This window comes from Lissotriton vulgaris, chromosome 1_1, assembly GCF_964263255.1.
Source record: "Lissotriton vulgaris chromosome 1_1, aLisVul1.2, whole genome shotgun sequence".
NCBI classification, from domain to species: Eukaryota; Metazoa; Chordata; class Amphibia; order Caudata; family Salamandridae; genus Lissotriton; species Lissotriton vulgaris.
The window spans coordinates 658,564,572-658,592,310 of NC_141685.1; the positions used below are offsets into that span (position 1 = coordinate 658,564,572).

The following is a 27,739-nucleotide window of genomic DNA, read 5'->3' on the forward strand; positions in this document are numbered from 1 at the left end:
TGGTCCAAAAATCTAAACCAACAAACGTGTGGACTTCAAAACACTTAACTCTAAATACCATGCTGTGAATCATCTGTGTGAATATACTGTTGTCTCGATCAGTTATGAAGGGACTATAGCACATAAATTTATGGGAACTCATTCAGATACAAATTAATGCAGCTCCTTGTCCCTATTAAGTCCCATCTCCACAGCTCTCTATTTAATGATCCAATGTGTCTCTGTTTTATGTAGAGTCAACAGTCTGTCTCCCCCTCTCGGCTGACACTGTACTTGTGTAATACCATGGAATCTAATTCCAGTCATGTTAATCAATGGATGTGTGTCATTGAAGTGTACAGCAAAGGGGTAATCAGAATTGTTATTTCGAATCGCCCTAATCTGTTCTTGGAATCTTTCTTTTAGTGGGCGTAAAGTGCCTTCCTACATAAATCAATCCCCAATAGCAAATGATGCAATAAACCATAAATCTAGTGTTGCAGTTGATAAAATTCTGTATGCAATATTTAGTTGGGCTATTGAGTTGAAACTCCATCAGTTTGTTGACAGCATATGGGCAAACATTGCATTGTGTACATTTATAACAAGCATTTGCAATGCAAGCTGTCTTGCATTTGCGAGAGTTAGAGCTATTGGCGTTTTTATTATTACTTGCAACACCAATAGCTCAAGCCTTCCGTAATGCAAGACCTATTGCATTGCAAATGCTTGTTTGAGCTTTTCATTACAACCCTGAGGAGAAATGGGGGTTTCGGTTCCTTCAAGTTAACCCCTCCCATGTTTACAGACGTCCTAGCGTATGTAGGGCAGATGGTAATTGTGGTTGCACTGCTGTCTTTACCTCAGCCCAAAACTTTCGAAATGGTGCGTGCATCCCACACAACTGTAAAAGGCCTTGGAAGACATTGGTACACAGCGATTCTGAAGAAGAGGTGAATTCCATGAGGAAAGAAATAAACACTATGCCAGCCACGGCGCTGAGAATCAAATAAAAGTGGCAAAAAAGCAGTTGCATATATTATTTTGGTGCTGGTGCACTGCTTTTTGCAGATGGTTGAACTATACCCCATGGTACTGTATGACAAGATAACTATGCAGAATATAAACAATGAGGTTAAAGGAGGAACCAAAGCGCTGGCTGTGCTCCCTAGCGATTTTAGGTGATAGCATATTTTAGGTTTGTGAAAAGCTCCCTGGGCCACCAGCATTACTGCTGATATAGTAGAATCTCTTAACAATACCGAGTGGAAACCTAGAAGTGGAAGATAGGATACGAACCGAAAGGAGGGAGTTTTGAGGGATGGCACGGGAGTAACTTTTGAAATGATTTGCTCAAACAAACGAATGCCAGAAGAAGCATAATTAATTAGACAAAACAGAGCCGGTGTTTAAATACTCCTTGAACAAACTGAGTGTACCAGAACTCAGAGAGAAGAATAAGGATGTGGAGCAACGTCAGAGCTGCCGACCTCAAAACCGGGCAGCCAAGCTCAAGTTTCGGCGTCTGTTTACCATGCTGCGACCCTGGACATGTCACCCAAACTCCCTGTACCTACAGAAATTAAAGTGCCCTCGTGCAGTGCAACCTTGATCATGCAAAGTGCTCCAGTACCATGGAGTCGAGTTTATTTATTTATTTATTTATTTATTTATTGTGACTTATATAGCGCCCTATAACCCAGGGGTCTCTAAGCGCTTTGTTAGGATCAGCTAGACAATAAAAGATGCATCAGAATTACATTTAAAGGCCACCCCACGCTTGCTGGAAAAGCACAGTTTTTAGTTGTTTGCGGAAAGGCATTAGTTTCTTTTCATTGCGGAGTTTCAGCGGTAATTTATTCCACATAGCTGGCAAAGTATGTGAAAAAGCGCGTCCACCCACAGTAGTCAATCTACAGCGTGGCTGAACCAGATAAATAGAGTCAGCGGATCTAAGCGCCCTCCCTGGTTTGTAAAGGGACAGACGAGATTTCAGATAAGTGGGTGCGCTATATGAAAACTGCGACAAAGACCGTAAAGTACACTGAGCATCAAGGAAACTGGCAGGACAGATGGACCTGCCAGTCCATACCTATTGCGTCTTATCCCCTGCATAATCCTCACCACTCATCCTCAACGTCCTCTTTACAACAAACAAGCGCGCACGCCTCGCTCTGAAAGGAGGCAGCAGGGGGAGGGGAGAGAGGAGGGGGCCTGCAGGGGTTTCCCTTGCGGGAGCAAGCAGGAACCATCTGTTTTTAATTAACAGATGGTTTGAAAGCTCGCTCCTGCAAGGAAATTGCCAAACGTGCACGTGTTGCCATGCAAAGCAATGCAATGTGTGCACGTTTTTGGCAGCAAACCTGAATCGATTTCTAAAGGTCTTTTCCTATGCAGTGCATGGGCGCTGCATAGGCGAGACCTAAAAAACACTTGGCCTGGTGGATAGCCACATAGTATTGTGTCGAATTGGGGGCAGATAACTGGGGCACAAAATTCCTAGTCAGAGGGTACCCCTTCTGTGTGCCACCCAGGGCTTGCTCAACTCGAATCAGGCTATTAAAGAATTTCAATTCAGTTCAAATATGCTGAAAACTGCTGCATATGCGGATGACATTCTTATCATTTCAGATGATATTGTTGCTGCACTTCCTGCTATCTCCAATACCATCAAAGAGTTTTCATTTGTCTCAGGTTATACTCAGAATAAGGAGAAGAAGGAAATGTTCCCTCTTAATTCGTCGTGCTTCCCTCCTACATGGGCTATTCGGGATTTAAATGGCAATAGACTTGTATTAAATACTTAGGAATTTAGTTTTCGATACTATTTCCTATGATGAATCTCACATCATAGCTAATGTTAAAGATCTTTTGTCCTGCTCTCCGAAATATATCTCCTGGTGGGGAAGATTTCAAACTCTTAAGATGATGATAACCCCGATTATTAAATTTTTTATCCTCCATGCTACCTATAAAGCTTTCTTTGTCCTTTTTCTAAGATTGATTTACTCACTTCAAAATTTTTGTGGAGTGATAAACGCACTGGAATTGTGTATAAAGACCTTGGAAATCCCTCTCTTCTGGGTGGATGTAATCTTCCAAATTGGAATTTGTATCAACTTGCCTTTTTAGCTTCTCAAGGTGTTCTTTGGTTCTTGACGGATTCCCATCATACACCCTTGTGGCTTTATATTGAACGAGAGTTGTGTACTCCTCTTTCTACTTCTTCCTTTCTCGCTGCTTTGAAACTTGTTCTGGTTCATTACCAGCGAATTGTCTCAGACTCGGCTAATGCACTAAAATATATTGACAAAAAAGTATCAAAACCCATTCATAAATCGAGATGGTCCTCGTTATGGTATAACCCGAAAACTGTTGCTATTATTGATTATGAGATGGTTCTTCCTGGGCTATTAGAGGTCTTACATTGGTGAAAGATCTTTATGTCTCTAATCACGATCCTCTTCCCTTTTGTTCTTTGGCTAGAGAATATAACCTTAATAATATGGATTTTTAATCCTTTTTGAAATTGAAGGTTGCACTTTCCAAAATATCTTTCCACAGAGTCGGTTAATGTCTCACTTCTTTCTATGTGGTATCGCTCAGGACATACTGCTTCGAGAATATAGACGTTTCTATCTGCTCCCCTTCCTTCACAGTCTACAATTACACAAGATAAATGGTCTCATCATTTTTATAATGATATTTTTAAACACATTTCACAAGAGATCTGGCAGTTGATTGGGAAGTATTCCATACCTAATAAAATTGCTCCTTCTCTTATTCACTCGAATTTTTTTTTACATTGAATCTCCTGCACTGGACCCCTGCTCGCTTACATAAATTGATGCTCTGAGATAATGATCTTTGTTGGAATTGTAATTTGGTTTCAGGCACTCACCAACATTTGTTTTTGGAATGTATTTTACTTCAATCCTTTTGGGCTTAAGTACGGAAACATTTATCATTAATCTTTAATATTTTGTTGGAGCTCTCTCTACCTATGATCTTATTGGGACCTTGGGCTACAACAACTCCTTTACGTGTTTATACTACGAATATGCAGTTATTGGATCTACTTGTATCTATTGCTGTTAAAGTTATATTAGCAGAGTGAAAATCTTTTTATCTCTAGTCTTATCATACTTGGTGGACATTGGTATCATATCTTCGTGGGGTTCATACTTTTGTTCAAGAGAAGCATTACACTCCTTCCATTTCTAGTAGTGTTTGGAGGACACTGGATAAATATATGAATTTGTCTTCTCAGGGGTTGGTAGCTCAGTATCCCTTTGATTATACTATTTAATTTGTTTCCCTCATTGAAGCAGTTGTCCCCATTTCTTCTTTCTTCTTTCCTATCTTTCCTCTTTCTTCACTGTCTCTCTATCTTTTCTTCTTCTCCTTTACCCTATTTTATTATGTACTTTCATTTTATTTGAGCAATACAACTATGTTTTGATATTGAAGTGGTGCAAGATGTTGTTCTTTCATATTCCTTCTACCCGGGCTTTGTAAAATCTTTCAAGTCAATTTATAACAAATAGCATATGTAATTATATATTCTGCTTTCTTGTGAGTTAATTATTCTCTGCTATGAACTTTATTTCAATTTTATATTTATTCGATATTAACTTGTTGTATATCTCATAATACTATGTTGTTTTGCATTACATTATAAATTTATTAATTCTTTTTAAATAACAGTAAAGATATTGGAACAAAAAAGAAACCAGTTATACATTGAGGAGGTGTTCAGTGTTAATGAAACTGTAGATACATTGATTTAGCAATTTTCAGTTCCAATATATATTCTGATATTAAATAAAAGATCAGAGCCATGTCTGTGTGAGCGCATATGTCCAACTTTAGTAAATGGGATGCAAAATATGCTAGGTGCAAATAAGCTGTGGATTTCTGTAAGAGAAGAGGTAATGTTAGAGCTTCTGTGACATGTTTCTGAACAATGATGTTATAGGAACTTTGTTTTGTGCCCTGAGGTTTTTAAAAACTCCTTTTGTACATGCCAAATGGCTTCCTCAGTGCCATATAAATACCAATGCACCACGTCTTGTGACACACTTATGGTTTTGCCACAGAGATAAAAGTATGAGTTTTACATCTCTGCCCCATTAGGAAATTTAAACACTCGCTCCCCTGCTTGTCATAGTGAATCGGGGCAGCAATTATTTCTCAATTTGTATATTTTAAACTCAAATGTTATAAGCACAACAGAAAGCAGAAAATATATTTAAAATTTTTAACAACTAAATATGCATGTGTCACACGCAGTTCCTTCTAAAATGTGTTTTTCTTTCTTTTCCAGATGAGGGGCTTTGCATTCGTAGTTGTTGGAATGAGCTCTTACCTGCTAGTGCTGATGCATTGCTATCCAAACGGGCAGGTCGCCGGGGTCTGTGACTCCATGGTACCCAAACACGGCGGCAGCATCCCACAGACTTCACAGGCCCCTTACACAATCACAGTTTCATCTACAATATTTAGTCCAGGAGACCAAATCACAGGTACAACTTTCAAATTTATGAAAGAGTTGGGTTATTCTAAGCAAAGAAGAGAGCTTTGAAACGCTGAATTTTGAGTTGGGTGATGAAAAACAAAATTGAACCAGCACTGGCAAAGCCAGTAGGTTTGACATTTTTTTTTTACAATGCCAATGCAGTGCGAGAGGGAGACACAGCGACCTGTTTGGTTGTGTATGCTTATTTTGTGACCGGATCTTTTGAAATAGGAAATACAAAAGAAAAAGTTGCCGAGTTGTAAGAAATGTTGAGGGTATTGTATTTTAATATATTGTGCTCACGAAAGTGCAGGTAAAGTGCTAAGCGCACAGGAGTGCAAGTGTTTGAAAGCATGGTTCCTCAAGGTGCACATACAAGCAGTTAACTGAGCAAAGCACGCTAATCCAAATACTGGGTCTGTGAACAGGGACATGGCCATCAATTTTGCTGCAGGCACAGTGGCACTTGGAAGTCTGAGGGGCCCACTGCTCCCCAAGTCTAACTGTGTGTTTACTACAAAACCTGGGAGTTTAGGCCCATTTTTCTTGACTGCATTGGGACCCACAACGCTTCTTTTTAGGCTACCTGAATAAGTTCATCCTTCTCCAAGACCCCCTTCCTCCTGCCTTACTCGACCCCCTGACATCCTGCCTTTCCTCTCAGTGCTGTCAATTTTACATATAAGGGTGTTGCATTGCGTGGCAACGCTGTGATAAAACTTCAAAACATCTCATCCTTTGCGCATGGAAGCGACCAGCAGTAGGTTAGGAATCCAAAAGAGTGAAGGACAACAGTAGGACAATAGATTTGGTCGAACGTGTGATAATAATAATAATAATAATAATAATATTATTATTATTATTATCGCAGCTACCCAACAGGGCTGGGCAGGACAGAATATGAATGGAGACTGAATACAGAGAACAGCAGACTCATGGAAACAAGAAGCAGTGACAAAATAAATGTTTAAGATCGTCATAAAAGTTGGGAAAGTGCACAGTATGAGAGATTTGTTCAGCAAAAGCATCACCGTGGATTACATTTCATTCCACCAGGTGTAATAGGCGGGCACCAGGGCTCTCCATAAAGGTCTGCTTGGTTGGTGCTGCAGTGATTCTGGCGATTCCCTTTGATCTCGGACCCAGTCCAGTTCTTTCCATTGCCCTTGAGCCCAATGCTCCATTGTATTTGTGGGGTCAATAACAAGGAACCAACGTGTTATCGCATTTAGCCGCTCTTCCCTTTCATTGGGACCATCTGTTCTGAGATTGTCCTGGGCGTCTTTGAACTTGACGTCAGGAGTATATCGTGAAGCCTGTGCCTATCCACAACTACTCGTCTGTACCTTGGTACTTGAGTGAAAAGCTCAGTATAGATGGTGGTAGGGTTTAAACATGTTCTTCATCACACTGCAAGACAATGTTATAATTTCTCAGTGCAGTCAGCACCAAACAGGGCGTAACGTGTCTGTGATTGTTGAACATGTACTAGCAAAGGCTATGAACGCCGTTGATAGAAAAATGAAACATGTTCGACATTTTAAAGACAACACTGCAATTGAAGTGTGAATGCCTTTTTGCTGTGTTACTATTCTTTTTAAGTTCAAAATAAGTTTATTGAGATAAAGGAATACATTGATGTATAAAACACAATAGCAATGAAAATAAAGGGATTACATACAATAAAGCAATTGGTTAATGATAAACACAAAGGATATGGATGAAAATCAGTCAAACATACCATATGCAAGGAAAATAACAGTGCAGTATAGAAAATCGATAGAGATTAGGAATTTATATGCTATGCAAATATACATATTACAAAGTAGATTATAAATAAACTATATAATACCAACATGGAGGAAGTCATGGAGGTTTAGTCACTTCTTGATGGAGAGGAGCAAGAGACAGAGAACGTCTAGCACTTATATCAATGAACAGCGTAACAGGCGCCCATAATTCTAATCGTTTTTGTGCCATATGCATCGGATATACAAATGTTGTGTCTAATCTGTGATTATAACAGACAGTATACCACCATGCCTGATATGATAATTTGGTGAAGTCTTTCCAGTTCTTGGTTATTTGCTGAAAGGCCACTGCTAACAACAAATCTATTATCTTTATGTTGGAATCACAGTTTTCCCATATAGGGGATAAACTACCCAAAAAGATATGTAAAGTAGAAAAAGAATGGCAGGAGTCAAAAATCAAAATAATTTGAGACCATATTTTCCTCCAGAAATTTTGAACAGGTGTTCATGTAAAGAGCAGATGGAATAAATCCGCCTGTGGTGAAGAACAAGTCCAACAAGTGACCGGGAGGTCTGTATGTCTTGCGTTGAGAATTAATCGAGAAAGTAGGAGCCTGTTGTATATAAAGAAAAGTGTCTGTGTGGTATTCGCAGCTCTGGAGGACTTCCCAAGTTTAAGCCAAATTTTATCCCAAAACTCCACTGACCAAGACATTTCAAATTCCTTCTCCCACAATGTTTCTACTTTCGTTTTGTCTCTCAGAATAGAGGAAGTATGAAAATGCTTATATATAGCGGAGGCTCTGGAGTTATGAAGCAGGAGAGTCCTTAATTTATCTGTAGGGATAGGTTCAGGAGGAGAACGATGTTAGGAAGTTATCAATCAATCAATCACTCAAGAGTATTTGTAAAGCGTGCTACTCACCCGCTAGGGTCTCAAGGCACTGGAGGGGGGGGGGGGGGGCTGCTACTGCTCGAAAAGCCAGGTCTTGAGTTGCTTCCTGAAGGAGAGATGGTCCTGGGTGAGTCGTAGGTTGGTGGGGAGGGTATTCCAGGTTTTGGCCACCAGGTAGGTGAAAGATCTTCCTCCTGTGGTGGTTCTGCGGGTCCGTGGGACAGTGGCGAGGGCGAGGCTGGCGGAGCGGAGCTGGCGTGTAGAACGTGAGGCGGTTGTTGAGGTATTCGGGGCCCAAGTCGTGGAGAGCCTAGTGTGCGTGGGTGAGGAGTCTGAACGTGATCCTTTTGCTGACTGGGAGCCAGTGCAGGTCCCTCAGGTGGGCGGAGATTTGACTGTGTCGGGGGATGTCCAAGACGAGTCGTGCTGAGGCGTTCTGGATGCGCTGGAGTCTTTTCTGTAGTTTGGCGGTGGTCCCGGCATACAGGGTGTTCCCGTAGTCCAGACGGCTGGTGACGAGGGCCTGGGTGACCGTTTTCCTGGTTCCAGTGGGGATCCAGCCGAAGATATTACGGAGCATGCAGAGTGTGTTGAAGCAGGAGGAGGTAACTGCGCTAACTTGCCTGGCCATCATGAGGGAGGAGTCAAGGATGAAACCCAGGTTGCGTGCGTGGTCAGTGGGCTTGGGTGGGGGGCCCAGAGCAGGGGGCCACCAGGAGTCGTCCCAGGCGGAGATGGATGGGCCGAGAATGAGGACCTCTGTCTTGTCTGAGTTCAGTTTCAGGAGGCTGAGCTTCATCCAGTCTGCAATGTCTTTCATTCCGTCCTGGAAGCTGGCTTTGGCGGAGGTGGGGTCGTTGGTGAGGGAGAGGGTCAGTTTGGTATCGTCGGCGTAGGAGATGATGTTGAGGTTGTGCTTGCGTGCGATGGCTGCGAGGGGGCTCATGTAGACGTTGAAGAGGGTGGGGCTGAGCGAGGAGCCTTGAGGCACGCCGCAGATCTTGGTGGCTTCTGCGAGGAAGGGCGGGAGACACTCTTTGGGTTCTGTCGGAGTGGAAGGAAGTGATCCATTCCAGGGCCTTTCCTTTGATCCCGCTTGCAGAGGAGGCGGACATCTGGGCAAGTACCCGGTGTCCTCAAAGGGGACTGGAGGGGATTCCCAAAGGGCTGGACAGGGCGCCCCCCAGAAGGAGGGGGGAGATAAAAAGCGGGAGTTCTCAAAAGGTCCCCAAAACAGTTTCCAGGGAAAGGGAACAGGTTTCACCCCTAAGGCTAACCCGCCCCAGAAACCCTCATCCTGGCCAAAGCCAGCAGCCAAGGGTTGTCCACTGCTTTGAGTGTGGTGGTGTTGGACATTATAAGGGAGATGTCAAATGCCCAAAGAGACCACCCCTTCCAACCGGAGGAAAAGCCCCGGGAGTAGCTAGTGTAGCGCTCGGGGAGGAGATGCCCTTAGGTAAGGGGGGTGAGTGGGCGGGTGTCACCTTAGGCACCATCTCCCAGGGACACTAAGATCCAGGTGCCCCCAAATACTACCAAGTGTGGGCAATGGATCACCATCAATGGCCAGAGAGGGGAGGCTCAGAGACACAGGAGCCAGTATGACTATGGTAAGGAGTCAACTGGTGTCTCCGGAGCAGGTGATTCCCCATGTACCCCATCCCGCCACAATGGCTGACGGCAGATTGGGCTACTATCCTGTGGCCGAGGTTCCATTTGAGTGGGAAGGGGTTGCAGGTTCCCTTTGAGTTGCCGTAAGCCCTGCCGTGCCAGTCGATTGTCTGCTGGGAAATGACATGGAGCACAATGCTTGGAGAGAGGTGGAATACCGGACTCATTCAGAGATGCTGGGTACACCTGACTGGGCCTGTGTAAGCACAAGGTCTGCGACTGCCCAGAGAGGGAGTTCGCCTGGGCTGGAGCCTGGAACGATGGCCCAGCCCGCTGCCAAAAAGGGACAGACCCGAAGATAGGAGAAGCCTGCTTCGGCTTCCACGCCCCATGGGACAGATCGGCCACCTGCGGTGGTGGGCTAGGAGTCCATGGAGAGGGAAGTAGTCTCCCTGGAGGACTTACCTATCCCTGCCGAGTAGCATGTGGAGGGGGCGCCTACCAGGGAGAGTTCTGTAAGGGCCAGAAGGAGTGTCCTACCCTTGAGGGACTGAGGCGGCAGGCCGAAGCCCAGGCAGCAGGGAACGTTGCAGGACACTACCACATTTACTGGGAGGACTGACTCCTCTACAGTGAACCTAAGGTACCTTTACCCGGTTTATCTAGGGCCTTGGTAGTCCATCTACATTACCGAGCCTTTCTGTTAGAATTGGCTCACGAAATACCCTTGGCAGGACACTTAGGTCAGGACAAGACCTTTGCCCGGCTTGTCCCCCACTTTTACTGGCCTCAGATGAAAGTGGCATCTGACACTTACTGTCGGACATGTGTATCCTTTCAAGCCAGTGGGAAGACAGGGGTGAAGCTGAAAGCTCCCCTGGAACCACTAGCTGTCGTTAGCACCCCCTTTGAAAGGGTGGGCATCGACATTGTGGGGCCATTCGATCCACCAACCACAGCTGGTAACCGGTTTATCCTGGTTCTGGTGGATCATGCCACGCGGTACCCAGAGGCAATTCCTCTGAGGACTGTCACTGCACCTGTTGTGGCGAGGGCCCTGATGGGGATCTTTACCCGAGTGGGTTTCCCCAAGGAAGTTGTGTCCGACAGGGGGACCAACTTCATGTCAGCATATATGCGGGCAATGTGGAAGGAGTGTGGAGTGACCTACCGGTTCACCACTCCCTACCACCCCCAGTCAAATGGACTGGTAGAAAGGTTCAACAAGACCTTGAAAGGCATGATCAGAAGTCTGCCTGAGAGCCTGCGGAGGAAATGGGCCGTCCTCCTACCCGGTTTGCTATTCTCCTACAGGGAAGTGCCACAGAAGGGAGTGGGCTTCAGCCCCTTTGAGCTTCTGTATGGGCACCCTGTGCGTGGACCTCTCAGCCTGGTGAAGGATGGATGGGAAAAGTCTCCCAGAAAGCCTCCCCTTCCGTAGCCAAATGGCAAAGTTGTGGAAGCAAGCTTCTGACAACTTGGAAGCCAGCCAAGCAATAATGAAGGAGTGGTATGACCACAACGCTCACCCGGTGGAGTTGGAGCCTGGCCAGAAAGTGTAGGTGATGGAGCCTGGAGAGCTAAGTGCACTCCAGGATCACTGGACTGGCCCCTTTGAAGTGTTAGAGAAGAAGGGTAAGGCCACATACCTGGTGGACCTTACGACCCCTTGACAGCCCCTACGGGTGCTGCATGCTAATCGCCTCAAACCCCACCATGAGAGGCCCAAGGTCATCTTGATTATGGTGACTGATGGAGGAGAGGAAGCGGAAAGCGAGCCTCTCTCGGACTTGTTTTCGTCTCAGGAAAAGGATGGGTCGGTGGAGGGAGTGATTCGCTCCCCATCCCTAACTCCTGAACAGCGGGAGGACTGCCGCCAGATATTGGAGCAGTACTCTTCGTCGTTCTCCCTTGTCCCGGGAAGGACCCACCTGTGTACCCATGAGGTGGACACAGGAGACAGCCCACCAGTGAAGTCAAAGACCTACCGGCTGTCAGACAAGGTGAAGGCCAGCATCCACGGTGAGGTTACCAAGATGCTGGAGCTAGGAGTTATTGAACCTTCCAGTAGCCCCTGGTCCAGTCCGGTGGTTCTAGTGCGAAAAGCTGCTCCACCAGGCACCACTCCAGAACTGAGGTTCTGTGTGGATTACCGGGGACTGAACTCAGTGACCAAGACTGATGCTCATCCGATCCCTAGGGCGGATGAATTTGATTGACCGGCTGGGAGCTGCCCAATATCTGAGTACCTTTGACCTCACTTCAGGGTATTGGCAGATCTCCCTTACAGATGGAGCAAAAGAAAGGTCAGCTTTCTCCACGCCTGAGGGACACTTCCAGTTCTCTGTGATGCCCTTTGGGCTCAAGAACGCCCCTGCCACTTTTCAGCGCTGGTGAACCAGGTCCTCTCCGGAATGGAGGCTTTCTCCGCTGCTTACCTGGATGACATTGCCGTCTTCAGCAGCAGTTGGGAGGACCATTTGCGACACTTGCAAGCTGTTCTCCAGGCCCTGAAACAAGCTGGCTTGACAATCAAGGCCAGCAAATGTCAGATTGGGCAGGGGTCGGTTGTGTACCTAGGCCACTTGGTGGGTAGGGGGACAGTGCAGCCCCTCCAGGCAAAGATTGAGGCAATCATGGCCTGGGAACCCCCCAAGACCCAGACTGAGGTCCGAGCTTTCCTGGACCTCACAGGTTACTAACGTCGCTTTGTGAAGAGGTATGGCACTATTGTAGCGCCCCTCACAGAGCTCACCTTCAAGAAACAACCTCGACGGGTAGTCTGGACAGAGGCTTGCCAGCAAGCCTTTGAGAAATTGAAACAGGCAATGTTTGCAGCACCGGTCCTGAGGGCCCCAGACTTCTCCAAGGAGTTCATTGTCCAGACAGACGCATCAGAGCATGGCAGTGTTATCGCAACTCAACGAAGAGGGTCTGGATCAGCCAGTAGTCTTCCTGTCCAGGAGACTGCTTCCCCGGGAACAGAAGTGGAGTGCCATTGAGCGGGAAGCTTTTGCGGTGGTATGGGCTCTGACGAAGCTGCGGACATACCTGTTTGGCTCGCACTTCCTGGTTCAGACCGACCACCAACCCCTTCGTTGGCTGATGCAAATGAAGGGGGTAAATCCCAAGTTGTTTAGATGGTCCATCTCCCTACAGGGAATGGACTTCCGGGTGGAACATCGGCCTGGAGTGGACCACGCCAATGCAGATGGTCTCTCTAGGTATTTACGCCTTAGTGATGAGGACTCCCAAGGGGTTGGGTAGCTCTCCCCACTTTCAGCTGGGGGGGGGACGCGTGTTAGACCTGTCTGCCCTTTGGGTAGTCCCTCCTATTTATTATTTATTTTGTCCCCTCTTTGCCCCTCAAAACTTTTTCTTTTTTTATACTTTTGTGTCCACTGGATTTTTATGGTGCTGACTAGGGGTTAGATGCTCTTTGGCCCTCATGGTCCTTTTTCCTGAGGTAGGTGCCTCTCCTGACTAGAAATCTAGGAGATACCTAAAATGGTGGCCATAAACTGCCATAAATGCCACCCTAGGATAAAGACCCATAGGTTAAAATAGGGACCTTCCAGAACCTTCTGGACCCTGCTGGACCCTTGGTGGTCTGCCTATAAAAGGCCAGGGCAGCCATTTTGTGCAGTATTGTGAGGCGGAGTGAAGAGAGGTCAGTTGGAGTACAGGCTGGGAGAAGAGGAGGTTGGCGGAGTGTGAAGGACTTGACAGCCACGTGGGGCTGCTTCCTGCTTGCTGATGCTACCCCTCCCTTGTTGACCGGACCCAACAGGAGGATCTTCTTTTCGGAACCCTCAGGAAAGGAAGGATCGTGGCCCTTGGTCGTGGACTGAGCTATTAACCGGGATCAGTGAGAAAAGGGAGCCTGAGGAACTGTGCGTTTTCTACCAGAAATCGAACCCCTTTCTCCTGTGGGAACGAGCATTAATGAAACTCTGATCCCACCGTCGTCATCCGGTTACCTGAAGCCCCGTGGCCTGACTGTAGCGGGTTCTTCTCCCCTCGTGAGCCAGGAACCCCTCCGTGAGGTGTTGTGACCTGCCGATCGGGGTGTTTCCTGGTCTGGGCGTCCCTCAGCGTCAAGCGAGTGAGAGGGAATCTGCGGCACTTGGTCTCCGACTGACAGTGTCCGTGTCAGAGGTTACGGAGGCGTGTCAGACGCGCTAGAGGAGGAGCGCGAAGCCGACACCCAGGAAGTGCAGCGCGGCGTCTCCAAACAGAGGAGGAGCTGGAAGCGTGGTCGAGTGGAGGCGTTCTCTCCCCGTAGAATCCAGGAAGGAGAGGAGGAACTCGGAGGTTCTGGCTTAGTGAAGCAGAGCGGACTCTGTCAAAGAATACAGACGGAGTGCTTGCAGCGCTCACCGAAAAGTCACCTCAGCTGGAGGGTCGGGGACATCTTCAGAGAGAAGGAAGTAAGCGGGGGCTTAAGCCAGGAGGGGAGGGAAAGCTGACCGGAATCCCTACTCCTGGCGTGCCATTACCAACTCCGGCTGGGGGTTAGTACTTCAGCCCAGGGGGTGGTGAAGAGTTACTGAATTAAGCCCCTGACAGGTTCTCCGGTTCCGGAATTGTTGGCGGAGACTAATTCCCCCGCTGGGGAAGTGACTTCAGAAAGTGCAGGTGACATCAGGGAATAACGAAGGGAGCTTCCCACCGATTGGGTTGAGGGAAGAGCAAGGTTGATCTGGAAACGTGCAGATTAAGGAAAGGGGAATACCTTTGTGCAGGCTTTCCATGGCCAGGGAGAATTATGGTGATATATATTGAAAGTTAAGGCAGTCATAGTATGGGCCAACCACTGGTATGAGATAGGTTTAGCCTGCCTGTCTTCAGTTAGCCATTAAGCGGCTTGAAGTTTCATAACCAAAGGAATCAACTGTAGAATTTTCTGCTGTCCCCTTACTCTGTATGTTTTAAAAAGCCTATGATTTATTGAGGGTACTGTATAGGTTGACTTCTTCCAAATTACTGTTCACTCTTCTTTAACTGTGAAGTATCTGCTAGAAGACTGGTGGGTAAAATTTAGTGCTGACCTCTGATGTTATTAAAACAAGAAGTATATTATTAATTTGCAATGTAGTATTGAAACTCTATACGTGAAAAAGGAACATAGGGAAAAATTATTGTGTGAAAAGTAAAAGTGAACATTCTATTTTTATAAACCAGTCCATATTTTTCCACAAAATTGGTGTAGTGTCGTTTTTGTGTGGAAGAACACTGAGTTACTGCTGGGTGGAGCGTAAACTTTACACTTCTGCTTCTGGGATCTGACTGTCTTACCCTAGGCCAGGCTACCCTATGTAGACTGGTAAGCCCAGGTCCAACACACACTAAGCGGTATACTTCTATGTCAGGGTATTCATATACACGGAGCCTGCGATGGTTCTTTGACCAACTTATCCTGCCACCTGCAAGGTTCTCTGGCAGCAGTGATAGATCCAATTTTTAGGCAGCTTTCCAATGGGAGCTACATATTGTTGAATGATCACAGCTGTTGTGGAATGATGCCAAGAATAGCCTATCTCGTAACTGTGCCAGCCAGGGTCACTTGTTGTATGCAAGTATTGTTTCCTAAAGCTAAGACAGACGGGGAGTCGCCGTTATGGCCTTCACTGAACATCTCTTCTATTCGAATTGATACTTTAAGCAGAATGAAAGCCATTCTTTTACAAAAAACTGTGCCACTGACCTCGTCCAAAGAGAAGTATGATCTGCAAGTCGCAAAGTCCTCTGCAGAGATACATGCCCTTTTATCCACAAACTGCCCAATACATTTCGCAGAAATGTTAGGTCGTATCTTAAATATGTCTGATACCAGTGGTATTGTACATGTATTTAAGACAGTTTTTTCAGGACTGTTAGCATCCTTTGAAGCAGTCCTAGGCATTTTTCCAAACTTTGTGCACTCTGTGTTCGGCGGCCTGCCTCTTATTTTGGGACTCACAGCAGGAATACTATTTTTTTCCTTCTGCTCCGATATGGCAAGTCCAGTCACCAGCGACATCCAGATTATCATAGAGAACACTCTCCTGGCAATGAAGTGTCGTGAGCGCATGATACAGATCATGGGCTTGGCTCGTTTGAGAGATCTGAATACCACGTGGTTTCTATAATTCAGACCAATCTGGTAAGATTGCATCTTACCTGTTCTACGATGCCTGTAATGTGGAGAAGAATGCGTGTTGGACATCTGTCCAACACTTCCATCAGCACTGGTAACGGATGTTGTTACTTTGCTTGGTTCGGTAATGGCCCATTCATTGTGTTGTCCCCAGCGGCTACCAATCCTGATGACGGCATTCATTGAGGTCTCACAGACGCTATCTGCTGATGTGAGATACGTGGAACAACAGGCACACAGGTAGCATCTACTACGAACATTGCTAATGCGTCTGACTCTGACGGCGATGCTTCTCATCTGTGTACGATTGATCTGCTTAATGAGGTAGTCCAACTTTCACCTACAGTAGTAGACAAATTCTTTTCAAGCTTAGATTTGATGTTTTCTCCGAACAACAAGAATGACTTTTGAAAGATAGCACGCAGCGTTCTACGGGACTCTGTATTCGACCTTCACTTTTCAAAACAAAACTTCCAACTTCAGAACTCTATTTTTATGCGATTTGACTTTTTCCAAATTTTTTTTTTTTGGGCACAAAGTAATCTGCTTAAAGTAGAACTATTCTTAGAGAACAAGTATTCTTTGAAACACTTCTAAGTGACAATATTTGATCTTGTCCACAACCTAAAAAACAATATATATATTCTGTCATGAAATGGTATCGACTTTCTCATCTGTATTTAAGAGCCATTTCATAAATGTAATTTGTTGATTCATTCGGATAGCATTTCTAATGTCATACTATATGCTTTTGAATGACAATATTGCTTTTAAAAATGCGTGCAGAACAAATGCTCATTTTCGTGTACAACCATTTCGAATGCATTTTATGTATTTTGGGAGGGATTTTTAAATGCTTTAGATGTGTTTTGAATGCTTAGAATTTAGTAATATTGAACATAATAAAGTTTAGTGGGTGTTGTGTAGCGTTTCAGGATCCAAGCGTAAGTTACAGATTCATGCCCTTATATAGGTATAATTCACCTTGCCCTTATATATGCATAGAAATCATAACCATATTTAGACATAGCCCATCCAGTCCAAATACAGGCATGACTACTTCCACTAGTTCCAAAAAGCCACAACGATTTCTTGGAAAACTTGGCTTTAGCAGTCCGGGACATCCCTTTTCTTGAATATTGATTTATCCTAGAAATCATGGAGTTTTCAAAGACCTACCATTCCCTTGGGGTTCTTTGGTGATGTTATTATGTCCGACTTTACGTCAAACTAGGCACCTTCAAGGTATAAATATGCCTACACTTGCCCTAGCAAACACACAGTGGTTTGGAGCAGCTCGACTATCTACTTGCCCGACGCAGCTCGCTGCAGCAAGTGCAGAAGAAAGCCGATCCTCCAGCTGACTCACTGACAGAGAGGCTGCCTTTCTCGCGCTGAGAATCCAGCTCCAGTGTTTCCAAGCTCCCCTTGCGGGGTGTTGGGAAATAGAGTTCGAGACAGAGATACTAAACCTCCTTTATTTTAAACCAATGTACGGAGCTGATTAGACCCTTAGAGAAATCTATCTTGGATACCTTCTTGGCAAGGAAACTAAGCCTATGCTACACCATACTTACTACTTCCCTCGTACTAGACTCAGGTTAGGTACATTGGGGTAGGCGTATTTTAGAAGCACCAGTTGAGTACTTTTAGCTTTTGTTATTTATGTATGTATTTTATGGCTTAGAAACCATACCATGCTTTTACAGTGTTATTTTATTATACTCTTCTTACTGTACGCATTATACTTTACAACCAGTATTACGATTGTAGCAGTTCAGTTTACTTGCAAGAGAAAGAAGACTTTTCAATGAATCATTTTATTGAAAACGCCTGTCTCTCTATTTCTCTGCACCTCTGATGAAACTAAGCATGCACGATTGACTGAGCAAAATATCTATCTATTGTTTCCACGACTCTGAAGATACGTTTTATCTTGGGGGAAACAAAGTTGTCATGTTTATGCGGTTGTCAGAAACTAATCCTGTCTTGTTTATTCGAGAAAGTTTCTAGTGACCTCTGAGCTAGCTGGCACTCACAAGTAAGTCTAATATATTCAATAGAGACCTAGTCGACATAAGTCCTACGTCAAATCTATAGGATATGTTATTCCAATGTGCAGAGCCTATTGGGAATATAGGAACTACACTACAGTATCCCTTTCATTTTCTGATGTGGTCACAAAAGGTCTAGCTTTGTGTTTACAAGGGTTGCTGCCAGAGGGAAGCAGTCCACTAAGCATACCCTTGATTAATGTTTGCTGGGGGGCCTTAGAATGTTCTTTGTACATTTGCCCCTTTCTGATAGTAGCCTGTACGCTGTAAATCTGCAATTGCGTTTGGGGTCTCACTGTCTTTTTAGGTCTCGCCTAGCGAACGCCTTGGCCAGACGATTGTTGTCGGTTTAGTGCACGAAGGGAGACAAACCATGTGCACGCACGGACAGGTGCACTGCACGTGCATAGCGTCTTTTCTCTGCCTCACACGCTCCCACCGGGTGCTCACATGCTCCCACCGCGTGCTTGATTCAGCTTTTAGTTTCACGGCGCTTCAGTGCGCTTTCACTTTCTTTACGGCGTTTCCTAGGTCGGCGCTTGTTTTTATCCACTCGGTTTGCTTGTTAATCCCATTGTCCTTTTTCTAGTCCCTTTAATGATTTTCACCTGTTAGTAGGGGCTTAATGGAAAGTATTCATCATGGTTCTGGGTTTACGAAGCACTGGACTTTACTTTGGCCATAGCACTTTCCGACAGAATTTGTGCACTGATGAATACTGAAATAGACAATGTAGTAAGGGATTTGCAGATTAAAAAAAAAACCTTTGTACTTTTGAGGTGTCGAGATACACACGGTTTACTGGTGGTGTTGCTTTCTTCGCAAGTCACACCAGGACCACCTTAACAGGAAGGTTAACATCTACCTAGCAGTTACAGCTTGTGCCTCCTGTTGTTGAAACCCCCCTGACTTGGTGGCCTAAGTTGCTTTGGGAACCTTATAGGCTTAAGCGGTGCCAAGGCCCATATTGCTAGGTCTCAAGATTGAAACTAATGGACAGGTCCCCGTCTGCTCAGGTTGGCATAGCTCAATTTCCACTGTTACAGTTTGGCCCAGCTACAGTGGCTTGCGGGTGCTGACTGCCTTCTGTTGGAAGGGTTCCTGTCGCCAGGCTACAGTGTCTTCCCAGGATTCTCCCCTTCTGAGGTCTAATCCAGCGTTCGACCAGCGTCCAATGCCCGAGCAACCAGGGTGTGTTCATGTGAGTGTTTATGCATGTGCATAAGCAGTAAGAGATTTTGCTAGCCAAGTGCAAATAATGTACCAATGTAAAATCCCAAATGGAAGCATTAAAACACCAAGAAAGGATATGAACTGGTACAAAATGAGGCACAATAAGCTTCTGTCTGTTATTTTTCATGGTGTGTAACTGTGCAAATTTCTATTTCAAACAGGGGACACACTTTCAGCTGCATCAGTGAACTTCATGCAACAGCTGTACAATTGAAACAAATTATGCCATCACCAGCTTCCCTTTCCTTTTCACTTCAGGGAGGTGGGAAAACAAGCATTTGCAATGCAATAGGTCTCGCATTACTGAAAGTGTGAGGTATTAGTGCGGTAATTAATGCAATGCCAAAAGCTCAAACTTTTAGTAATGCGAGACCTATTACAGTGCAAATGCTTGTTTTTCCTGAAATGGAAGAACTCTAGGAAAAACCACTGTTTCATGGAGTCTTTAGCATTGATGTTCCGTCGCCGATACAGCCTGGAAATGCCAAGAAAGGGTAGCGGAAACCGTTGAAAAATTCCAAACAGAGAGACTAGCATCCAGTTAAATAGTGAGGTTTTAATTCACTCTGACTATAAGAAGATCTGATTTATTAAAAACCGGGTTAGCAGAGTCCTCACAATGTCCACAATGCAGAGGGGAGTGTAGCTATATTGCTTAGCCTGCCTGGGCTTGGATGTCATGAAGGCTGTGACAGTACATAACTAAAGAGAGCTTTATTATGATATTTCTAAGGTCGTAAATTATTTTAAAGCATGTGAGTCTGGGCACTGCAAATGTGAAACATCACTTTATATTTAAGAATGTTTATGCTCCCTCCCTCCCCAGCAGGGGAGGCTGCAGTCATCTGGCAAAGAGAAATCCTGGAGGTGGAAGATGCGAGCTGCTCTACACGGGGTAGGCCGACAAGGACCCGGAGGAGGGAGAGAGGGAACAGGAGCAGGACTCAAAGAGAGCAGCGGCACCGAAAGAAGGCTTAGCCCCCACCTCACCCCCTCGCACTAAGCTCTGAAAACTGACATGGTCTGTGACTGCCGGCCACCCCCCGCCTTAACATGCAGACTACTGCTACACATTTAGCAGACCAACAGGATTCTTTGGAAGGCAGGGGGTCTCGAGCCCGAGACCCCCCGGCCGTATTTATTAAAATATGAAAAAATTAAAATTTTAATAAAATAACATTATTTACATAATTATTAAATGCAAAATTCAGACATTAGATTTACATCCAGTGTAGACAGGTATGGTGGGATAACCTTAACAAATGTCTAATACACCGTGGTTCCTAACCGAATCTAACATCCTGATATCAATTTGCATTTCAATAATTTCTGGTCCTACGGCAAGGTCGCTAAATGGTGTCAGATCCTTTTACCCAGCTACGCTCTCACGTCCGAGATGCGCATGCGCGACGAGGGCCCATTTACCCTCGTGTGCTCCGTGAACTCCATTTAACCATAACAGGAGGGCCCTTACACTCCCGCCTTAGCGTCATAGTGCATAGTGTATGTGTGGGGTGGCTACCAGCCTGAGGAAAGCATTGACTCCCCTCCCCCGCACCTAAGCAAGCGGATATCCTGCCCCTGAAGTTCTGGGAGAGACCAGTGGCCCCTCCCCCTGGGCGACCCCTTTCGTGAATGGGGCTGCCTCCACCTAAGGACCTTATATTGCTGCTCACCGATTATGACCTTACCGCCACAGGCCAGCATAGTTGACCGACTATCTGGCCTGGGAAGCGCCCGCACAAAGAGGCCGCTTCCCGCGCTCCCCAGGCTCTCAACCCCTCCTATGCTGCGGTCCCGCCCCTTGACCCGGACGCGCAAAACTGCTTCCGGGGCAAGGGCGGGACGCGCAAACCAACCATGATCGGCCAATGGGGGGGCCGGGCCCAGCCATGTGTGCGTGGGGGCCGATTGGCCCCCCCTTTTCTGGAGCAGCTATGGCAGGGGAGAGAGGCAGGCGACAGCCAGAAGCACAACAAGCATTTGCAATGCAATAGATTTCGCATTTGCAAGACTTTGAGCTATTGGCATTGTTAAATGATAACGCCTTTTTTTATGTATCGGCTTTTAAAACCTAAATAAAAGGCATTGTCATTTACAATGCCAATAGCGTAAACTCTCGCAAAAAATCGAGACGTATTGCATTGCAAATGCTTGTTTACACCTCATTTAGTCTAATCAGCCGAAAATGTGCAGATATTCGGTGCGCCCTCTCTCTTCTTACTTGCTGGACAGAAATTATTTTTGCACTAACCATTTTGAAGATGGATTTAATGCTCCATTAGGAACTTTAAATCAAACCCTTTGGAAATATTGATTTTTAAAAAAAATATTTTGTGCTTAAAATGTTTCTTAAAGATTCTAATGCAGGGCAGCAACAGCCCTAGCAGCCGCTTTATCAGAAAGCAGCTAATCACTGTGTACGTGTTACATTTAGAGACTAAGCTTGCATGCCTTCCACACCTATTGCCCGTCTGTGGATTCCACAGCATGTGGGTTCAGATCTCTATCCAGTGATCACATCTTCACATTCGCTCCTGATCATGGGAACACACCTCATAAATCATCTCTTGGAAGTTATTTCAAAGGCCCAGGATGGGTGGTAGTGCTGCTGAGTACAGATATTTTTTTAGTTCATGCTGAGGGTGAGGGCGAAAATGGCGGGACTGATACAGATCTGTTTCACTACCGTGGTTTTTGAACCAGGGCACAAGTCAAGGTTACACAAGAATAGATGGCATCTACCTATTGTTTTCACAAGGTGGACGCTGTCTCCCTTGCCAAGAAATTGGGCCCCAATGCTATATGTTAAACTTATTCTGGTGTAATTTTCAGACACCGGGGCACATTCAGCAGCATCTGCATGTTGTCTGCTTTGATTCAGAGCAGCAAGGTGCCGGCAGCAAGGGGACTTTGCTATTTTAAATTCCAGCTGAGCCCAAAACAAAGGCTGAAGTTAAGGGGGCATTAGGTTCTCTTTTGATTGAGTATCCTTCCTGGGAGCTATCTGGATCCTCACACCTAGTTGCAAATACAATGGAGGGGAAACAAAGGCTCACAGCTTGGTATGACATCATAGGCTCTTAAGAGGCATGCTTTTGACTTTGTTCAGTCCCTGTCTATCAGGTATATGCATGCATTGTAAGAATGTCCAGTGTGTTGGTCTGTCACAGAATTTAATGAAATAAGTTTAAATACCACTATTTTGTTTTATGTCTTTTATAGTGCTACTCCTCCCAATCTATGGGATCGGAACACTTTACATCACCCATACACATACATTGACCATAAATCATATGTGAGTAAATCAATGTACGGGATGTGTTATATAAGACCTTGAAGGCTACAAGTTGTTGAAGTTACATCCTTCATAGCTTATTGTGCTATATTAGGACTACAATTTATGAACTGCAAGTAACCAAATGATCTGTTAAAAGAAGTCACCCACTTACCCATCTACATAAAATAAATATATGTCATCTGCATGCCACATGATGTGCTTTGCAGGAGACATATTAACCCTCTCTGCTACTTTGATTCAAAAGTGGGATAGACAAAATGCAGATCTCTCCAGCAAGCTCATTAACCTCCAGGGCAATCTTACCATTATTATTATTCCCAGAGATTTACTGAGCACACAACGATCTATGCAGCAGGAGCCTTAGCCCCATAAGATATTTTAAAATGCAAACTTTGCAACCAAAGAAGCAGAACAGGTTTACTGCCACGTTTTTCCTTGTTGCCAATTTCTTTGTGGCAGAGTTTAAAAAACAGAAATGTATAAGTTGAGGCCCAGATTTTGCATTGGGGTCACCTTACATTTTTTACATAATTCCGACGCAAGATCTCTATTGTTAAATATTGTAATATGCTCAAATGCATTCATGATGACCTACTAAACATATGTGCGAACTCTTAAGATCTTATGTCACTTCTTATGCAGTCTGGTTTGTGATTCCACTTCCTGTGATGTCACGCTCCGTGATGTCACATGCCATTGTGTAATTTGCATACTACCTAACCGTGATGCCCACCCCTCATTTATTATTTTATTTTTATGACTTGTGCTCTGTTTAGAACTGCAGGTACCAAGCACTGTCAGAGCCAGACACACTTAATTACCAGACTGGACTAGTTTGTGCTCTAATTTTCTGGACTCCTTGAATTGACTCTCAGCTTATCTTGCACCTAACTGTGCAGCACCAGATTTAGGGGCAGATGTAGGAACCAAAATACCGGTGGGTAACGGCCGATTTCGGCCGTTACTGACCGGTATTTAGTAATTGGCATGTAGGGGGCATATTTTACCGATTCGGTAAATTTACCGATTCGGTAATCGGTAAATTTACCGAATCGGTAAATTTACCGAATCGGTAAATTTACCGATTCGGTAAATTTACCGATTCGGTAAATTTACCGATTTGGTAAATTTACCGATTCGGTAAATTTACCGATTCGGTAAATTTACCGATTACCGATTCGGTAAATTTACCGAATCGGTAAATTTACCGAATCGGTAACTTCCTGATGTAGGTGGGACTCTTCTGAGTCCCAATGGGACTATAGATTCGGTATTTTACCACCCAATCCAATTGGGTGGTAAAATACTGAATCCAGGTGTGCATGCACATGTGTATGCACACCTATGCCATGTGACAGACAGACTTGCCCTTAGGGCATGTCTGTGTGCCACATGGCACACATGCCAGTATTTGGGGTGCTAGAGGGTGTCAAAGTGACACCCCCTGCACCCTTGCTGGAATCGGTATTTACCGAATCAGTATATAGCGATTCGGTAATGCCCATTGATTGCTATGGGCTTCAATGCCCATAGGAATAAATGGGCATTACCGAATCGGTATTTACCGATTCGGTAAATACCGATTTTTACAGAATCGGTAATTCAATTACCGAATTCACCTACATCTCCCCCCTTCTATTTTACCGATTTCATAAATACCGAATTGGTAAAATTCGGTATTTATGAATCGGTAAAATATACTTTCCTACATCTGGCCCTAAATGCGGTGCGACCAGTGCCGTCGCACTGGGTGCCAAGCCTGGGCGTTAAGGCAGAAGTCATTGGCCAGACATCCACGGATCCCTGCTAAATTGTCAGTGAAGAGAGCGGGATGTCTCGGACTGTCTCATCTCATCTTTGCAGCATATCTCCGTGACTCGCTGGAATACTCTGCACAAATAAAAAAAAAAAAATCTAATTTTGTTACACTTTGTTTTGCCGTTCGTGCTGGAGCAGTTTACAGACTTGTATTGGTCGAAATGCATAAACAAAAGTATGGGAATTGATCCTGAGAATAATGTGGGTTGGGTTGAGTGCATGGGGGGACGTAGTCAGACCGGTAACTAAAATGGAGAAAGCATTCTGTAACTTTTTTGTTAGGCTTTCACCTACATTTAACTGCCTTTAGCATGGAATGCCCACATCTTAAACCAAAAATAAATGCAAGTTAAATGTATCTTAGGAAAATGCATTGTTATGCTTGTAAAGCTCAGTTTATTGTCCAATTGTGTAGCAGCAAGGTCACAGATCTGAATCCTGGTTGGTGCACTGCTGAATAGTGATGTGTATTTATAGTACAATGAGCGCATAGCATTTGACATAAAGCGCTGTAAACATATACAACATTAGTCTAAACTAAGTTCAAGATAGAATGATGCATTGATGAGTGGGCTTGTTGCTGGTAACACTAAGTGAAACGCTTTGATTCGCACACAGGTATGATTCATTGTCTCTGTACAATATATGTGTGTGATGTAAAGTGCTCTGACAATCTACATTAGAATGCATAGCACCACACAAGAAAATGAATAATTGTGAGAGAAGGGTTTGAAAGACATGAGGTGCACCGTTTGAGGATGGTAGTGAGAGAATCTGTGCAAATGAAAGTCATGGGGGTGCTAACAAAGCTCGACCTGGATGTTTGTATTAGGCCCCCAAATTTTTCAATGGTGTTTGTGACCATTTTGGACTTGCATGAGGAAGTAGTTCTGTATTTCACCAAAAAAGTGGTTTTGTGAGATTTTATCATACATATTGATAACCTATTCAATTACAAAAGCTCAGAAAATGGCTGTATTTGAGGCCCTTGAATTTAATCAGCTGGTTAGAGGAGCCATGCATGTGGGAGGACACACACTATACCTGGCGTTAGCATACAATACATTTGTAAAAATTGACACAATACCACCTCTAGGTTGATATGACCACTAAGTTGTGCTGCTGTACCCTGTTGGGCATGGCCTTTTCTGCAGGGTCATCCCCACAAATTTTGCCTCTTCCTCCTATTTTTGCTGAATTCAATTTTGTTAGCCTTAGGACTCTGCACACAAGGCCACTGCTAATCAGTGATAACATGCGTGTGCTCTCTCCTTTAAACATGTTAAAATTGGCTCATACCCAACTGCCATGTTTAATTCACTTACAGGTCCCTAGGAAAGTGACACTTTATGTACCCAGGACCTGTAAATGAAATGCTACAAGTGTGGGCCTGCAGCACTGATTGTGGCACCCACTTATATAGCCTTGCAAACCTGTCTCAGGCCTGAAAATGCAGCCTGTGTGTGAAGTTTTAAGCTGCCATTTCAACCTTGCTACATAAACATTTTGCAAGGCCCAAACCTCCCTTTTTAACACATGTAAGTCACCCCAAGGGTAGGCCATGAGGGCAAGGTGCAGTGTACTTAACACATTGGACAAGTACTTTTAGGTTTTACATATCCTGTTGGTGGAAAAGCTCCAATTATCTTTTCACTTCCTCAGGGCCTAGTATTTCAATATGGTACTATTGGAGGTACCATATCATGTTTAATAAGCTGTACCTCCCAAATGGGAACAGGTTACCAGTTTGTGGTTGGTGTCTTTGGAATTGTAATGAAAAATCACCTCTTATTGTAAAGTCAGGTTCTTCATTACAGTTTTGAAAATGTCACTTTTTAAAAATTTGTCAATTTCCTGTCTTAGACATTTGGTGCTTGCCTCCTGTCTCTGGATCACATGACTGGGTGTAGTTGATAGTTGGGCTTGGTGTATTCCTCCTACACAGCCACACAAATTAGAGACATTAGGTGTACCTGGATGGGCCATCACTGTTTGGAAGGGAGGGAAGAGCTGGGAACAGCCCTGCTTACGCTTAAATAGACTCTGTCCTGCATCAATGCAAATGGCTGCATACCCCCTGGAGTTAGACTGGAGCCAAAGCAAGGAAGGCAGGTCACCTGTGCATCTCAAAGGAGAACCCTCAAAAGTTTCGAACACTTCAAAGGCAAAAAAGGGTATAAAAATTGGACCTCAGACACCAATGCTTCAGTACACTTCTGGACCTGTAGATACTATGCCAGGTAGAAGGACTGATATGCAGATCTGTGAATCTATCCTGCTAAGTTGTGCCACCTCAGTCCTGTACCCTTGGAAGTGGGCCTAAGGTGCTCTGCCATAATCTATAGACCCAGAGGAACAGACTCATTCACTCTGCTAAATGGCCGAACCCCGAGCAGAACCAAAGCATCGCCGATGCTGCCTTGATAGGACCCATCGCTAAGACCCTCACCAAAACCAGAACCTCTTTGGAAACGCCACTGCACAATGCATCCTATGTGCAGGACCTCGCATCTCTTGTCGACAGCAGTCTGAACGATGAGGCCAGACTCTGCAGCGCAGCCTTGCTGCATCTTGGAACCGATGTTTCGCCCTAGCCGCACAACCCATATTCGGCGCAGATCCTCGCAATGTTCTGCTGACCAGGATTTAAGGTACTCTGTTCAGCAGGCCTAACTGGGCCCCTGAAGCTGGCTCGCGCTCTATTGTGGTAAGCCTGAACTTGTGACATTGTCCCGATCTGGTGTGACCAGATAGCCACAGTTTGCACTTTTTGCTTTTCACCACTATTTTCCCTGAAATCTTCAATTCAATTGATTGGATTTTTGTCGTTTTGGTCTTGTTTTAATTAATGATAAATTACTCTATTTCTCTAGATCTGATGTGGAAACCTTTTTTGTGATGTTTTAATTTTATTGCTGTTGAAGTGTTGCACAAATGCTTTACACGGTGCCTCTGAATTAAACCTGACTGCTCTGTGCCTCTCTACCCGGGGGTTATGCACAGGTTAATTTGGGGTTTGCTTGTGCCTTTAAAAACCAGGATTGTGGTTGTTGCTTGACCAGGACTCTCACCCTAGTCAACGACCAATCTAATTTCTTTCAGACCCAACATCCGTAATAGGATTTGTAAAGCAGGATACACATTTAGCATTTATTTTATATTCTGTTGCACTTCGTGGGAGATTGTGGTCCAAACATGAATGCCCTGAAGAAGGGGTAATATCAGTCTTTAAACATGCTTTGGTATAGAGTACAAAAAATGAGTGCTCGACATAATCTAACAAATAAGTACAGATACAAACTGATATTTATAAGGATGGAGCATTTTTGCTGTAATTAAATCCATTATTAGTCCAACCTGCCTGTGAAAGACCATTGACTGTTCACAGATTTCTGCGACAAAACTTCAGATTTTTGTAGACAATGTGATTACTAATT

General features: G+C 44.7%; 1 protein-coding gene across 1 annotated transcript in view; it reads left to right on the forward strand.

The window, feature by feature from the left end:
* The window catches only part of LOC147747616 (ferric reductase 1-like), a 664,587-nt gene that overhangs the window by 88,904 nt on the left and 547,944 nt on the right, over positions 1–27,739 (forward strand). The window contains exon 2 of the mRNA XM_086936340.1: positions 5,306–5,504. Within this exon, the coding sequence (XP_086792466.1) occupies positions 5,306–5,504 (199 nt within the window). The remainder of the gene's footprint in view (positions 1–5,305; positions 5,505–27,739) is intronic.